The sequence below is a fragment of the Myotis brandtii genome, unplaced genomic scaffold, assembly GCF_000412655.1.
Source record: "Myotis brandtii unplaced genomic scaffold, ASM41265v1 scaffold157, whole genome shotgun sequence".
In the NCBI taxonomy this organism is placed as follows: Eukaryota; Metazoa; Chordata; class Mammalia; order Chiroptera; family Vespertilionidae; genus Myotis; species Myotis brandtii.
Genome location: NW_005355708.1, coordinates 3,138,474 through 3,154,246, shown reverse-complemented (window position 1 = coordinate 3,154,246; position 15,773 = coordinate 3,138,474). Strand labels below are relative to the sequence as shown.

Below are 15,773 nucleotides of genomic sequence, written 5' to 3'. Positions count from 1 at the left end.
GGGGGGGGGGGAGGGGGGGTTCTAGAACTACTGAGGCCAGGACTTGGGTCTCCCATTTCCTTTTCAGTATTTTCACTTATACCACGGGCATTTCCCTATAAGAATTCCCTTTTCTTTGGGTAACAAATGAATTGTCTGTAAATGCCTGAGGACCATAAGGAGTATTAAAACAACGCTCGATTTGATGCGTAACGATTGGGTTGGTAGGACATACACAGTTGCTTTATTATTCATGGGTGGTCATTTGGATGAGGGATATGTTGCATTTCTATACTCTGGCTTGAAAAAAAGTCAATCCCGTGAAGGTATCTCTTCCTTATTTTGAGATATTTATACTATGAAGTTCAGTTTCAGATGGGTCAGTCTCAACTTTAGTTCAAGTCATTAAAATACATATGTCACATTGCACAAGAAAGCAAATAGGTGGACACACACCTAAAGAGTTAAGAGTTTAAGCAAGAAAAAGAAACGTTTATTTTTTACCCTGCAACAAAGGTATTTTGGGTATACAGCATGTTGTCTTACCAGCTGCTGCCTCCTTTAGTGCTATGTTAGCTTTCATTGCTTTAGTGTCTTGTGACGATTAATGGAAACTGGGCTGTTTCCATTAATACCAAGTTTATATAATCGAGCCAGTAATTGATGGTTGACTGTTAAGCTACAGGATTCTGCATTTTCCCGGAGAGTGAGAACAGAATAAAGGGTGCAATCTAGATTTACATTAGCCAACAAGTGTTTTGAGTGCCGCACGGGAAGCCTAAACTATACTAAGTGCTTGGAGATTGAATTGCTGGATGCAGGATCGTGTTCCATGGGCTAAACCAGTAGTCGCAGGACAGGCTGAGCCAAACGACTCTCTGTACCTCAGTTTCTCCACCAATGTTTAATCTGCTAGGTGCCGGCTCTCCCTGTGTGTGTGAGCTCATTGCTTCACCACTCACCTACCAAGTAGGTGTTGTTTTCTGCCTTCCGCAGGTGAGGAAACCCAAGCTCAGGGAGGTTGAGTCATTTTATTTGAGGTCATGGAACTTGTTAATAGCAGGGTGGGGAATGCAAACTCAGATCAGGGGCTCTCCAGAGCCACTCACCCTGATTGCCTCCCAACCTCCGCCTTCAGGGCACTTTCACTTCTCCCCTCCAACACCAGCCAGCCTCCACCTCCTCCAGCACCATCTGTACAATGGCTGTGTTTTGAGTTTATTGGGGAATGGGTGCTTGAAAGCACAATGGCTAGACTTTGCAATGATTTTGTAAAAGGATGCTGAATTATGTAATTCTGTGAAGAAGTTCGTTGAATTGGATACTTTCAGCAGTATAACTATATATTTTATTATATAACTATATATTTTATTGTAATCTTTGTTTCCTACCTACAAAGTAGCCGTAGGTAAAGGTGGGTTTGGGAAATGGAATTTGATTGCTGCGAGGCAGTTTAGTAAACAGGGATTAGAAGAGGTAGGAGATGAGGAGAGGAAGAATTAGAGCAGTGATTTCATGAGGGGCCATGGGGGCATTCGGAAGGGTGAGCATTGGCGGACCAGAGAGGATTCAGTTAAGAAAGTCATCAGGGGGGTGAGCAGCAGGCAAGGGACAGGGATCCCTAGCGGGGAGTCGGGCTGGGGAGACTTGCTGAGGAAGAGATGGGGCTGTGTGCAGGGAAGTGCAGACCTGCCAGACTATTGAGGGCAGTTGGCAGACAGGGTCCTTTCAATCCGAAATTGAGAGATTGCATCTGGAAGGCTGCAGAAAGAGGATAGCGCCATGCTTGGGGTGAGGATGAAGGGAGATCGGTCAGTCGGCCTAGGATTGAAACAGGGAGACAAAGCCACCTAAATATCATTGCAGCAGGTCTCTCATTTGTCTTGCTCCTTCTAAGGTATCTGCCCGGGACTGAAATCAAGCAATGGCTCAGTTATTTAGCTCTGTAGGGAAATATTCTCAGGCCATTTTTTTTAAACTAAATCTTAATCCTCTAAGCACTGAGGCCTAATTGAACCCTGTCTTTCTCGAGATTCTCAAAGGTGCTTTCTCGTCACTTCATGGGAATCTTAACTTTTTATTTAAGAAACACGACCATGTTGGTCTGCATGCACTGAGAGCTCACCAGAGGTTGCTAAGGTGCTGGGCCTCACTGTCCCAGCTGTGCTGGGCACCTCTCGGGCCTCCCAGGGCTGTCTGTCCCTCTACTTCATAGGCTCAGTGTCACCGTTCTGGCCACACTCCCAGTTGCAGCCACCACCAGCCAAGGCCCTTTCCGTTCTCCATTGCGTTTTCCTTTGGCTTGTCCCCCCGGGCACATCTCCCCTCTTGACCCCAGTGGCTTCCTTCTTCAGCCATCCCCGGGTAACCAGAGGCTCCTGCATTCTGGTCAGCGAGCGGACTGTTTGCAGGGCCCGGATGTCCTGTTGGGGCTCTGCCTCCTCTTGGCTCTTTGCAGCAATTGCTCAGAGCGTTTGTTTGCATGGCTGGCTGCAGAGGTGCTTTCTCTCCTTTCTTCCGTCCTGGGGTTCAGGGCTTTTCCACATGGCGACTTTGCTAGAAGAAAGGCTCCCCTGACAGCCAAGGTGCTGGTAGCTGTCGCAGGTGATCAGTCATGCGTGCTGTGCTAAGGCCCAGGGCAAAGGTCGCCACTCCCAGCTTGCAGGCTTTGAAAGGGACATTGCCAGTCTTTTGATGACAGTGGCGAAAGTTACAAAGGAGCCGGTTTTTCTCCTCCTCTTAGTTTGATTAAGAGCATGAATTGTGGAGCCAGGCTGCCTGGGTTCAAATCCTGGCTCTTCCCCTAATTAGCCTTGGGCGAGTTACCTAACATCTTGGTTTCTTAATCTGTAAAAGAGGGATAATACTAGTACCCAGGTCATAGGCGCTGAGGTGAAGATTCTGTTATATAATATAGCTTATTTATATATATAAAACATTATGTCAAATATAAAAGGACGTTACCTTATATGTCTTTATATCATATTGCATTATATTTGTATTATTATATTATTATAATACAAGACATATATGCTATTATATATAATAACATTACATATAAGATATAGTATGTAAAGTATACATATATAGTTAATATATGTAAGCCCTTTAGCAGAGAGTGGTATAAAGCAAGCAGGTGGTATATAAGAGTTTAGTATTATTTTTGGTTTTGTGGAGATTTTTTTTTTTTGAGGGCGGAGTACATTTTTATTTTTGACTTATAATCAAGGCTGATTATTATTATTCCTCAGACTCTCCTGGGTGGTTGGTTGTCATTTCTGTCCTTATTTTAAAGATACAGCAGCTTGCAGGGAGTAGGCACTGAGCGAGTATGTGTGGCTTGATTTAAATCTGAAGCACAGTAAGCACTTGGTGGACTGAGAGTCTGAGGCAGTGGAAACATCTGGAAGGTTGACCTCCAGGTTGCTGGCCAGGAGGTAAAGCAGTCGGTCCACCTGCCCATCTCCTTGGCACCGCAGAGGGCGCTCTTGTTTCCAGTGCTCCTCTGCTCTGGCTCTGTTTCAAGGCTTGGGTTTGGGAGAAAGCTTCAGAGGCCAGGCCCTGGCCCAACCTTTGCCCATGCTTTGCCTCTCTGCAACATTCTGCAGTTGGGAAGCAGGGGATCAAACTGCTATCATATTTGAGGTAATAAGAGTATTTTTCCTTGAAATATTTTTCTAAGAGCTGTATTTCATGATAAAGTTGAGCTATGTAGTGAGGCCAGTTTGTTTTTTTAATTCAAAAAAACACATTTTGTGAGCATCTTCCGTGCCAGAAAAATCTAAATAAGATCCTACTCTCAATGTAGTTCTAGTCTAGAAGTACAGTTTTGTAGACACACACACACTAAAATATAATAGCAACACTATGCTAGGAAAGTATTTCGGATACTTGTAGACACAAAAGCAAGAGGGTTCCATTGAACCTGTGTGGTGAAATGGGATGGGCAGGGGTGCATCTTGAAAATGTTGAGGGAAGAGATTTTATTGGAGCTGAATCCAAAGTGTTGAGTAGGTTTGCATGAGTCAGACAGGGAAAGGAAGCGTATTCGAGACAGAAAACAACATGAATAAGAGCACAGAACCTCCGGGCATCCTGGTGGTCGGAGAATTACAAGAATCTGCCACGGCTGAGAAGTATGCATGAGGGAGAACAATGAGCATTAACAGTAGCGGGTGGTCAGGGGTTATCAGCGGTCTGCTGGAGCTGGCTCGTGTCTGGCTCATGAGAGAGAGCCATTTATTAACTAGCCAGTAGTTTTGCAAGCGGGTTGTTTAACTGTTGGTCGCTTGAAATTGACAGTGGTGGAAATATTTACACCATGGGATCAGCAAATGCTACACATCAGGGCTCCCCTCCCCTCCCAGAGTTGCTTTTCCAGCACTCAATTGATTGTCATGCCGTTGTATGCCACTCGGTCATTACTCTTTAGGGTCCTTCTGTGTAGGCCGCATGGAACCAGTGCAGGCTGGCTGGCAGGGGAACAGTGTGATGAGATTTGTAACTTAGGAAGGCAACTCTGTGTCTTTGCTTTTGTCCCTGAGGAAACAGGCCAAGCAAGGCAGATACTGGGGAGTGTTTTGAGGGACAGCATTTGGGGGAAAGCAAAGGAAACAGGATTGGACAGAAGGAAGAGTTAATGACAAAGCTGCTGTAAGGCTGGTCCCACAGGGATGCTTTGGAGCTGGAATGGTTCCGCCCAGAGGCACAGGGGCCAGCCAGGCCCTGATACACCTGCAGTCACTGGATGAAGGCGGCCCCTGTGGTGGGTACATCACCACAGTGAGAAGGCTCAGCAAATAGGGGAGGGAGTGCCTCAGGCCTGAGGCCATTCTGGGTGCTGCACCCCATCATCCACATCACTCTGCTGCAGTTCAGAGGATATATGAGCTCCGAGGGCGGTGGGAGGTGGGAGGCTGGGAGAATGGCTGGGAGAGGATTCTAGAAGTCCAGGCTAAAGATGATGAAGGCCTACAGTAAAGCAGCAGCCATGGGGATGGAGGAGGTAGGGATGGGGAGTGGAAGGTAGGGTCCATGGCATGGGTTCTTCTAAGGCAGCGGTTCTTAACTCGGGGCAGGGGCTGCTCCCAGTGTCAGGAAACATTTCTGGTTGTCATAACTGGGGTATGTGGGGGTGTCTGTGTATGTGCTCCTGGCCTCTCATTGGTAGATGTCAGAGGTGTTGCCAAGCATCCTATAATGCACAGGACACGCCCCCTCCCTACCCCAAATAAATATCAGGCCCCAAATGTCAGTAGTTCCAGAGTTGATATGATATTAGGAGTAAAGGAAGTGTGAGAAGCCTTCTTTCTCTGTTCCTGCCCTGGGAATCTGGGAATTGAGTCCATGATCAAGTACCAGCTGGTTAAAGTGGAGACAATACTTTACTGATGGACAGAAAAGAGAACTTTTATAAGCAAATAAATATCACAGTTATTGATTGGTTGATAATAATTGACTTCCTGTTATTTTTAGAAGTGTTAAATATGTAGTGGGAGGAACCTTTCTTAGTCCTTTCTCTTAGATCTCTGTAAATGCAAATTGGTGGCTTTCCTCTTGGGTGTAGCTCTTTAATTACATTTTCTTTTATTTGCCATTGACCTTGGGCCAGTGGTTCTCAGCCTGAATGTAAATTAGAATTACCTGGGGGAACTTTTAGACATCCCGATGCCCCCGCTGCATTTGGAGCTATTAATCAGGACTCTAGGGATAGGACCAGGCATCATTATATTTTAAAGGTCCCTGGGGACTCCAGTGTGCAGCCAAAGTTAGGAACCACTACCTTGGATTTAAAGGACCAAAAAAAAAAAATGTCCTCAACACTAGCTTTGGATGCTGAAATAAAGAGGGAAATTTACTAACCTGTGCAGGTAACTGTTTATGGCCCGCAGGTTATAACTATTGTATTTGTATTATTATATTATAATAACATAATATAAAATGCTTCAGATTTTAAGGGCTGTATTCAGACATATTTATTTCCCAGCAACACTATAGAAATTGATAGCTGTGGTTTGGTAGAAGCAATAAAAGAAATATCAGGAAGTTATTGTGACTAGGCTGATATCTGTATTTCTGACCAGAAGGGCTTTTTTCATCAATGAGTCTAGTGACAGACTTTGAGCATGGTGACAGCTTCCATGTTCCAGTGATTAAATCATTACCCACAGAAGCCAGCCTTAACAGAGTAAATGATCAGGACAGATGTTCCGCCTCAGTCTAGAGCAGTGGTTCTCAACCTGTGGTTCGCCAACCTGTGGGTCACGACCCTTTGGGGATTGGACGACCCTTTCACAGGGGTCACCTAGGACCATTGGAAAACACATATATAATTACATATTGTTTATTTGATTAATCACTATGCTTTAATTATGTTCAATTTGTAACAATGAAAATACATCCTGCATATCAGATATTTACATTACGATTCATAACGGTAGCAGAATTACAGTTATGAAGTAGCAACGAAAATAATTTTATGGTTGGGGGTCACCACAACAGGAGGAACTGTATTAATGGGTCGCAGCATTAGGAGGGCTGAGAACCACTGGTCTAGAGGAAGTAACCTTAGAACATCGTCAGGGGCGTCTACATATTTGATGACATTACTTGAAGGGAACGTAATTGGCAAAACTAAAGGTGATTTTTTTGTTTGTTTGTTTCATGTAGGGAGATAGAGGGCCATGCAAAAGATAAATTCAAGGAACTTTTAAAAAATATATTTTTTATTTATTACAGAGAGGAAGGGAAGGAGAGATAGAAACATCAATGATGAGAGAGAATCATTGATCATCTGCCTCCTGCATGCCCCACACTGGGGATCAAGCCTGCTACCTGGGCATATGCCCTGACCAGGAACCAAACGGTGACTTCCTGGTTCATATGTCGATCCCCAACCACTTAGCCACACTGGCTAGGCTCAAGGCACTTTTATAAAGATATGTTGAACTATTTTGAAACTGTAGATATAGGGATACTAGTGTTTTGTGGGTAGGGACAGTTTTTAAGGGATCCGGTAGCATTTGGTTCACCAACAGTGTTTTTGTCATCTTACAAATGAAAGATTCTAACCTTGTGTGCTGGGGTTGCTCAAGCATTTCATGTCCAAGGCTGAATTTGGAAGATTTAGTGCTTTCTTTCCAAAGCAAGAGTTAAGAGAATCATGACTTCTTAGGGCCATGTGGGAGGTGGCCTACAATGTTGTGAAGAGTTTCCAGCCAGGAGCAAAGGGTCTAATGCCTATTACAGCTTCTCAGCTTCCATCACGCTAGACATGCGAGAGTTGCTTTGTTTATTGCACAGTGATGGAAAGTCAATAGGATTTTGTCCACTCTAAGTAACTGAAGACCCAACAAAAATAGTTGCAACAACAGGGGTATTTTTACCCTCTCTGCGAAGATACCTGGAGATGCATCACTGTTCCAGGGCTGGTTAATTCAATAATTCAGCCATGCCCTGGCTTCACATGGTATCTGATTTGCTTTCTGGTTCCCTTGACTGTTTCTTCCTGGTCACATGACAACAGCAAGAGGCAGACAAAGAAGGGGGCATTTCTCCCCCTGGGTCTTATTATTTTAATCAGGAAGGAAAAGCTTCCAGGAGCTCCCCCACTCAGGTTTCAAGCCTGGAGCCCAGAGCTACATAAATTGTTCATCCTTAAACTCTTAAAGGGGTTACTGTGGTTGGCATACACTAGGGGTTAGCAAACTTCTTTAAAAATCTGATGGTGAATGTAGGGCGCGGCTATAGGGTTAATAAGCCTCGGACTGACCTGTTGGCAAAGCCACTTGCCTCTGGATCTCTCTCTGTGGCCTCAGCCAGGTACAGGAAGATGCACCTAGACCCAGCTTATTCTCTTTGTCTGTCATTTCTTCATCCATTCGCCGCCCTCACTCAGGCTTGTGAACCCTTGGCTGAGCTGGCTCGGCACAGGTGAATATTTTGGGCTTTGTGGGCCACATGTGTTCTCTGGGCCATGTCCTTCTTTTTCTTTTCTGAACCCTGTGAAAATGTAGAAACCACTATTAGATCTAGGGGTGTGTGCCAGGCATTAGCTGATCAACAACGTTTCATTTCCTAAGGTTGGTGTAGGGGTCCACCATTGCCACCCATTTTCCGAACAACACTGTGATTTTGTTAGCATATTGAGTGGGCAGCCAACTGTGTTTGCCTTAATATCTAATTTGTAACATTGTTGTAATGATTATTAAATGTGATAACTAAATTAAGCATTAGACTTCTGATTAGATTGCAATAAAACACTATTTCATGAGATCTTAGTTGGTTCAGCATTCCTCTGTTGTGGGGAAGTGTGGCCTCAAAGTTCCTTCTCTTGTCCATTTATACAAATTTAAAGTAATTTTGGCAATGGATAATTTGATGAAGAAAAATTGGGTTATAAATTCCGAGGACTTTAGTTGTTCTTTCATTGAAGTGGGGTTACTATTCTCACTGTTAGGTTAGACTGGGTTAACACCCCTAACCCCCAAATCTCATTTGATGTCCCAAATGAATCAGCAGGGAAACCTACCCCACTCAGTGACTCAGTGACCCAACCTGATAGAGCAGCGGTTCTCAACCTGTGGGTCGCGACCCCTTTGGGGGTCGAACAACCCTTTCACAGGGGTCGCCTAAGACCATCAGAAAACACATATATAATTACATATTGTTTTTGTGATTAATCACTATGCTTTAATTATGTTCAATTTGTAACAATGAAATTGGGGGTCACCACAGCATGAGGAACTGTATTAAAGGGCCGCGGCATTAGGAAGGTTGAGAACCACTGTGATAGAGGCTCTGCCATTGTGTAGTTGCACCATTAGGCGCACATGGACTACTCAGTCTGTTTGACAAAGACAGATTGGGGAACAGCACTGAACTTCTCACTGCCTCAGGCTGCAGGTGACATATTTCACTGGCCAGAGGGATCACATGGGTTACTCTAAGAGCAAGGAGGGCTGGGAAATATGGGAGAACAAATGGAACATTTAGTATTACTATCCCTTCCACAATCCCAGTGCTCTATTCATATTCTTCAGAAGGAGAGAATTGATGACATTACACCCATTGTAACACCAGTAGCTTCCAGTCCTTTGCCTTCTATCTTAGCTTAAACTCTTGTGTTTTTTTTTACATTATTAGATTACATTCTTCTCCTTTCCCACGCCTTTTCCTTTTCTTATACAGAATTGTGTCAATAGAAGTCAGAATGAATGAAGTAGAAAATGATAGAAGTGAAAGGTATGTCATCATTGGATTTCTTCAGTATGAAAATTCAATAGGATTGATCATTGCAAAGTCAAAAGCACCTTCTTTTGCCCTTGGGATACTCCTCTAACTCAGTGAGTTTCAACGGGGAGAGCTGCTACTCCCTAGAGTATATCAGGCAATGTCTAAGGACATATTTTGGTTGTCACAACGGGGTGGGGTTGCTACCAGCATCTAGTGGGGAGAGGTCAATATATTACTAAATATCAGATATGTTACTAAATATTGTGCAATGCACATGACAGCCACCAACCACAGGAAATTACCAAGCCCCAGAGGAATCGTATGCACATGACAAAGTTTGAGAATTACTGCTCTTGGCTGGTCTCATATTGTGGTCCCGTTACTACCTTTAACACTTTTACACTGGAATACCAGGGCTCCTTCTAAAAAAGTTATAATTAACTTCCTGCCTTTCTTCCTTCCTTTTTCCCTCCCTCTCTTCCTCCCTACTTTTTCCCCACTTCTTTTTCAACATGCACATGCATAGGACCTGCTCTAGACCTACTACTGAATCAGAATCCCAGAGGGTAGGGCCACAGTCTATTAAACAAATACCCCAGGACATTTATATGACCCTGAAGTTTGAGAACCACATCCCAGGACAAATCTTAACTCTACAGTTATCTCTATTTTCCTCCCAAACTTTGGACTTAAGTGGCCCAACCTCACAAGTAGTGTCAACTCTGTTGAGTTTTTGTGTTGAGTTAATAGCACTGTCATTCTCCTGCTGCCCCCAGATCCCCACCTGGCTTTCACCCCATTATTGGAATACTTGCATTTAAAAATGCGCAGTATCACCCAGATTCAGAAAAAGAAAAGATGTTTTGTTTACATGTGTTGCCTTTCTAGAATGTTCCCACTTCTGTGCGTGTGTTGCTCCCTTCAAGTTCCAAGTGTGTTGCCGCTGAGTCTGTCCTGCATTTTCCCGGTGCCCACTCATCTCTGGTGTCTGCAGTCTGGCTTCTCTCCCCACTTTGCCACCCGATCTCTTCTTGCTAAAGTCACCAGGGCCTTTTTTATTTTTGTTTTCAGTGACCTTTTTGAGTATGTTAAAGCAAACCTCTTAGAGGTTGGCAACCTTATAAAAAATCATGGATCACGGATCTGACTTTTTTGCTGGTGCGCACAGTTGAGCATGACTCTCAGCCTCCAAGCCAGGGAGAAATTGGATCTTACCCTCCCTTTGCTTGCCAACCCCCAGGGTAGGAAAGTAGTCAGTCACTGAAGACTTTTATGCTTAAAAACATGTTTTACAAATTCAGGTTTACTGCAATTTTTTTTAAAGCATGAAACTAGTTATTTTAGTTTCTAATTCACTTAATTACCAAATTTTTTCAAATAAATAATTGCCCCTATGATTCTTGTGATGTGTATTGCGCTGTGGTTGATGCCAACCCCCAGGGTAGGAAAGTAGTCAGTCACTGAAGACTTTTATGCTTAAAAACATGTTTTACAAATTCAGGTTTACTGCAATTTTTTTTAAAGCATGAAACTAGTTATTTTAGTTTCTAATTCACTTAATTACCAAATTTTTTCAGATAAATAATTGCCCCTATGATTCTTGTGATGTGTATTGCACTGTGGTTGATTCTGACTAGACTCTTGCCTTGTTTCATAGAATGCACCCCTATTCAGTGTAGCTAAGCCAGGCATTATCTTCCCTTTGAGGACCCACAAACAAAATCTTTAAAATCCAGTGGAAGGGAAAGTACTCTAATGGAAAGGAAATAGAGTAAGAGTGCACCAAATGCAGGGCATCCTTCCCCCCAAAAGCCTTCTTCCCTCCCTCTCTCCTTCCTTCCTTCCATTTCCCATTTCTTCTACCTTTCTTTTCCTTCCTTCTTTCTTTCTCTTTTTCACACGCTCAGCAAACACATTCCAGACGGTACATTAGGCTCTGGGGAGAGAACAATGAAACAGATTCAGCCCCTTGCCTTTGAGACGCTAAGGGTTTAGCACAGGACAGTGTTGTCATCAACTAGAACAATTTGCTAAACGTGCAGGGAAGGTGAGGGTCCAGTGGGCCGGGAGGGAGTGATGAAGACGGGGTGAGTGGAAAGCTGGTCGAGACTCAACCTCGAAGGGTGAGCAACTGTCCTGCTGCAGCAGTGTTTCAGCCACTGCCGTCCCCCGTGTCCAGGGAGGGAGGTGTGAGATTTCCTGGGGCAGCTGCTGGGTCCTGAGGGGGTGGGGACAGAGGAGGCTGGGGAAGGTGGGGGCACAAGTCTGGATGTTAATGTAGAAAGGAGCAGGGCTGTGCATCGGTGACAGCTCAGAGGCCCGTGGCTTGGAGAAATATGGGGCCCTGAAAGATGGGGGGGTCAGTAGGACCAGTGCAAAGTCTAGCTGAGACTTGACAGACGGGGGTTTGGTGTTGAAAAGTTGTCTGGGGTCATAGAAACGTTGACACTCACACAGGTGAGAGGCGCAGGGAGAGAAGAGGCCAAAGACAGATTCTTAGGTCTGGGCAACTTTTTAAAAAAAATTAACATATTTTTATTGATATCAGAGACAAAGGAAGAGGGAGAGAGAGAGAGAGAAACATCAACGATGAGAGGGAATCATTGATCGGCTGCCTCCTGCATGCCCTACACTGGGGATTGAGCCCACAATACCGACATGCACCCCAGCCGGGAATCGAACTGTGACCTCCTGGTTCACAGGTCGATGCTCAACCACTGAACCATGCCAGCCGGGGCAAGGTCTGGGCGACTTTGATGGGGGAGGGTAAAGGAAGAGTTGCCTTGAAAACCTGTGGGGTGCAGATTTAAAATGCTCACTGCTCTTTCCAGTTGGCTGTGAGAAAGTCCTTTTTATGGTGAAAAACTCATGTCCCCTTATTCCTTCACCTCCAGGAGTAACTCAGAGCAAATTGCTTCCCTTTCCATGCGACAGCTCTTGAAATGATTGGGAGACAGCTCTCCGATTTCCCTTGATCATTTCCTCTCTGGGTCACACTCTCCCTGCAGTCACGTGTGTCCTGCCCCCCTCCCAGGGACTGTATGGGACATGGCTTCTAACCCTCTTACCTGTACTGCTGGCCCGGCCAGCAGCAGGTGTTTGCCATGAAATGGGAAGCATAAGGGGGAATGCCTTCCTCCTTCCGCAGACATTTCTTTCTTCCGATTTTTATAGCCGCCTCTGCATGAGCTGTTGGGCCAGTGCGCCCGAGGGGTGGAAGAGGCAGCTTGGGGACCCGCTGAATAGCCTGGCTTTGTCTAGAGGCATGTTTTTCTGACTGTTGACGGTAGCCGACAGGGTGGGTTTTGTTCTGGGGAAAGCTGGTTGGAGAAAGCAGGCTGCTGAGAAAGCTGTGGGGCTCCACTTCCCTCTGGGGCTACCTCCCAGGCCCGCCCAGGGAGCTGCCATTTAGCATCCCCCGGGCACCCTTTGCCCAGCGGAGGTCATCTGAGGCCTCTGCATCCTCTGCCCAAGTCTCACACTGATAGCGAGGGGAAGAGAAGCTGTCACCGGCTTCTCCAGCTTAATAGTAGCCAGGAAGGAGCCCCACTCAGCGTGATTTCGTTTTCATCATCAGTCCCATTACAAAAACAGAAAATCCAACAACAGCTGTGTACCACTTTTCATAACTTTCCCTCCATGGTTGGCAGTCAGGTTGCTTTCTTTTGCAGAAAACACGATGTCAGTTCTCGTCAGAATTTATGTGTAAAAACTTGAAAGGAGACAGTTTGGAAAGGAAGGCGAAATTAGTGAGGTTTTCAGTTTGCATTTGGAATGAGTCACACATTTGGGATTGTAACGTGCAAACAGAACGCTGGATTTTCCTCCTCGGGCCTTCCTGCTTTCTGTCCCACCCCTGGGCACGTAGGAGCCTTCCCCCGCAGGCTCTGACTGGAGCAAGGGGAACCCAGGCCAGAGAGAACTGGAGAGCCTCCTCCCGTCAGCAGGGAGCAGGTTAGCATCTCCTGTAACCCTGGTCTGGACTCTGGTCAGCTGATTGGTGTGGCAAGTACATTCCAGCCGGGGGAAAAAATGCTTGGCTGGTCTCTGTGGCTTCCAGAACATGCCGTCCTTCCATAAAATGACCCGAGAACACAGAGTGCTATTGAGGGCAGCTGGGTTTCTATGGAGCCCTCTACTTCTCTCCCCCGAGGGTCAAGACCAAGGTGGCCCCTGACCGTGAATTCTAGACCAGCGGTCTAAAAAGAAGTTTAGGTTCCAGTCCCAGTCCTGCCCATTATTACTCTGATGGCCTTGGGTAAAGTTCTTGCCTGTGTAAAGTTTGTAACCACCCTGAGCTACAGCTTCGCCTTCCTTCCATCTGTATGCCATGGGTGTCCCCCCGCCCCCCTTTGCTCATAGAAACAGGTTATACTTGGTGCATGGATTTAAAGGTTTATTCACAGGACTTGTGGGACCCGCAGCAGTCTTGGTTTCCTCCTCTGTAAAGGGTAACATGACTTCCACTTACTGAAGGCCTCATTCCAGCTTTGAAGATGTATGATTTGCTTACGTTATCAATTAAATGGGCATTTGGTGGGCAGGTATAGGAAATTCCCTGTTGCAATATTGTGTATCTATAAAAATATATTCAGAATTTTAAATAATTAGAATAACAAGGGAACTTTCGATACAGAATTTGTCTGTTGAGGTCTATTCTGCCATAGAATCTGTTAATGGTAATACTAACAAAGCAGAAAAGTGCATCCCAATATTTACACGGATCACGGTTAGAGTCAGTGATGACTCATGCACTGGCCAGCTGGCTGGATCCCATTCTGTCCTTCTGGTCAGTGTTATACTTGAAGCTGGGTATTCCTCAGCCGGTTATATCTTTCTGAATACCAGGCAGGGATAAGGAGGTCTCCATAAAGCAAAGAAGATGGGAGTAAGGAGAGGAAGAGTTACCATATATGATGATTTCTCGGAGAAATCCTGAGCTGGTGTTGTGTCTAATGCTTAAGAATATCTGATTGGTCTGCTCTGCAGGCACCACAGCCATTTGGTGCTCAGAGGCTGACGTGGGTTAGGAAGTGGGCCATCTGCAGCCAGGAAGGTTTGAGATGATCAAGGGGGAAGAGGTGGGAGGAAATGCCATTGTGGTGAGTTTCCTTTCATTGTATATTGATCAGTTCTTCTAGAGGAAGGCTCTGGACTGAGTCCCTTTCCATTTTCGCTGCTGCTAGGTTGACTATTAAACAGTGGTTTTAGACTTGGGTGGTTTTTGATGAGACAACTGGGAACATGCTGGAAATACTCTACTATAAAAATGCTAATATGGGCAAATCTGTAAATCATGATTGCCTGTCTAACCCTATTTCTTTCTACCTGGACAATCCCTCGACTCCACTCCACCCAACACAAATGCATCCCTTCCTGTCCCCCCTATCTGCTTCTCTCTTGTTCTAGTTCTCAGTTGGAACCTGCCATTCCTCCTAGGGTATAGTTCAGTTTTCCTCTTCCCCATCTTTTCTATTACTGATCAAGCCCAGGCTCCTCTCTTCTTTCATTTGGAACTCTGCAGTAATCTCTCAGTCCGTGTTCCTGCCTCCAGTCTTGTTCCCCCATCTCGATCCACTCTTTCTGCCATCAGAACGACTAAAGAAGTAAGTAATTCAGCAACCATTTCCGGGTCAGGCATGCTCTTCGCAGGGCTGAGTGTAAGACAGCAAACTAATCACTGTTTCTGCCCTCACTTATGTTCTAGTGCTGAAGACCAACAAAGCCAGGTACACAGGCAGGTATCTAAGGTGTTTATAAACGGTATCAAGAAGAAAGAAATAAAGATTCAGGATGGAGGATAAAAGGGTGAGAAGGAACTAGAATGGAAAGAGGTGGAGACACAAACGTTCCAGGCAGAAAAGACAGTCTGTGCAGACTCTGAGATGTGTAAAAGCTGGGTGGGCTCCAAGAACTGAAAACTAGGAGAGAATGATGAGTGCACAAAGCTGTCAAAGAGAGAGATTCATGGTGGGATCACAGAAGTGGGCAGGATCACATCACACAGGGCCTTGTAGGCTGCAGTAAGGAGTGCATTTTACTCCAGGTTCAGTGGGAAGCCCCTAAGGAATTTTAAACACAAGAGCAGTTTTCTCGAATTTACATTTCACCATTACTCTTACTTTGTGGCAGGGGTCCTCAAACTACGGCCTGCGGGCCACATGCGGCCCGCCGAAAACATTTATCCGGCCCGCCGGGTGTTTTTGCCACCGCTGTGTGCATAGGAATTTGTTCACAGTTTTTTTTTTTAAACTGTAGTCCGGCCCTCCAACGGGCTGAGGGACAGTGAACTGGCCCCCTGTTTAAAAAGTTTGAGGACCCCTGCTTTGTGGTGTGTGGATCAGAGGAAGATGAAAGAGAAGGTGTGGAGACCAAGTAGGAGGTTGTTGTGGAAGTCCAGGAAAGAGATGGTGATGGTGTAGACCAGGGGTGGGCAAACTTTTTGACTCGAGGGCCACAATGGGTTCTTAAACTGGACCGGAGGGCCGGAACAAAAGCATGGATGGAGTGTTTGTGTGAACTAATATAAATTCAAAGTAAACATCATTAAATAAAAGGGT

General features: G+C 45.3%; 1 protein-coding gene across 3 annotated transcripts in view; it reads left to right on the top strand.

The window, feature by feature from the left end:
* MAP2K6 (mitogen-activated protein kinase kinase 6) overlaps nt 1–15,773 on the top strand; it is a 122,238-nt gene that overhangs the window by 56,063 nt on the left and 50,402 nt on the right. Inside the window, exon 1 of one of the 3 annotated variants that reach the window (XM_005861809.2) lies at nt 9,169–9,222. The exons of the other annotated variants lie outside the window; for them this stretch is intronic. Coding sequence (XP_005861871.1) covers nt 9,207–9,222 — 16 coding nt within the window. The 5' untranslated portion in view covers nt 9,169–9,206. Of the gene's footprint in view, nt 1–9,168; nt 9,223–15,773 lie in introns of those variants that run through there. 3 annotated transcript variants of the gene reach the window in all.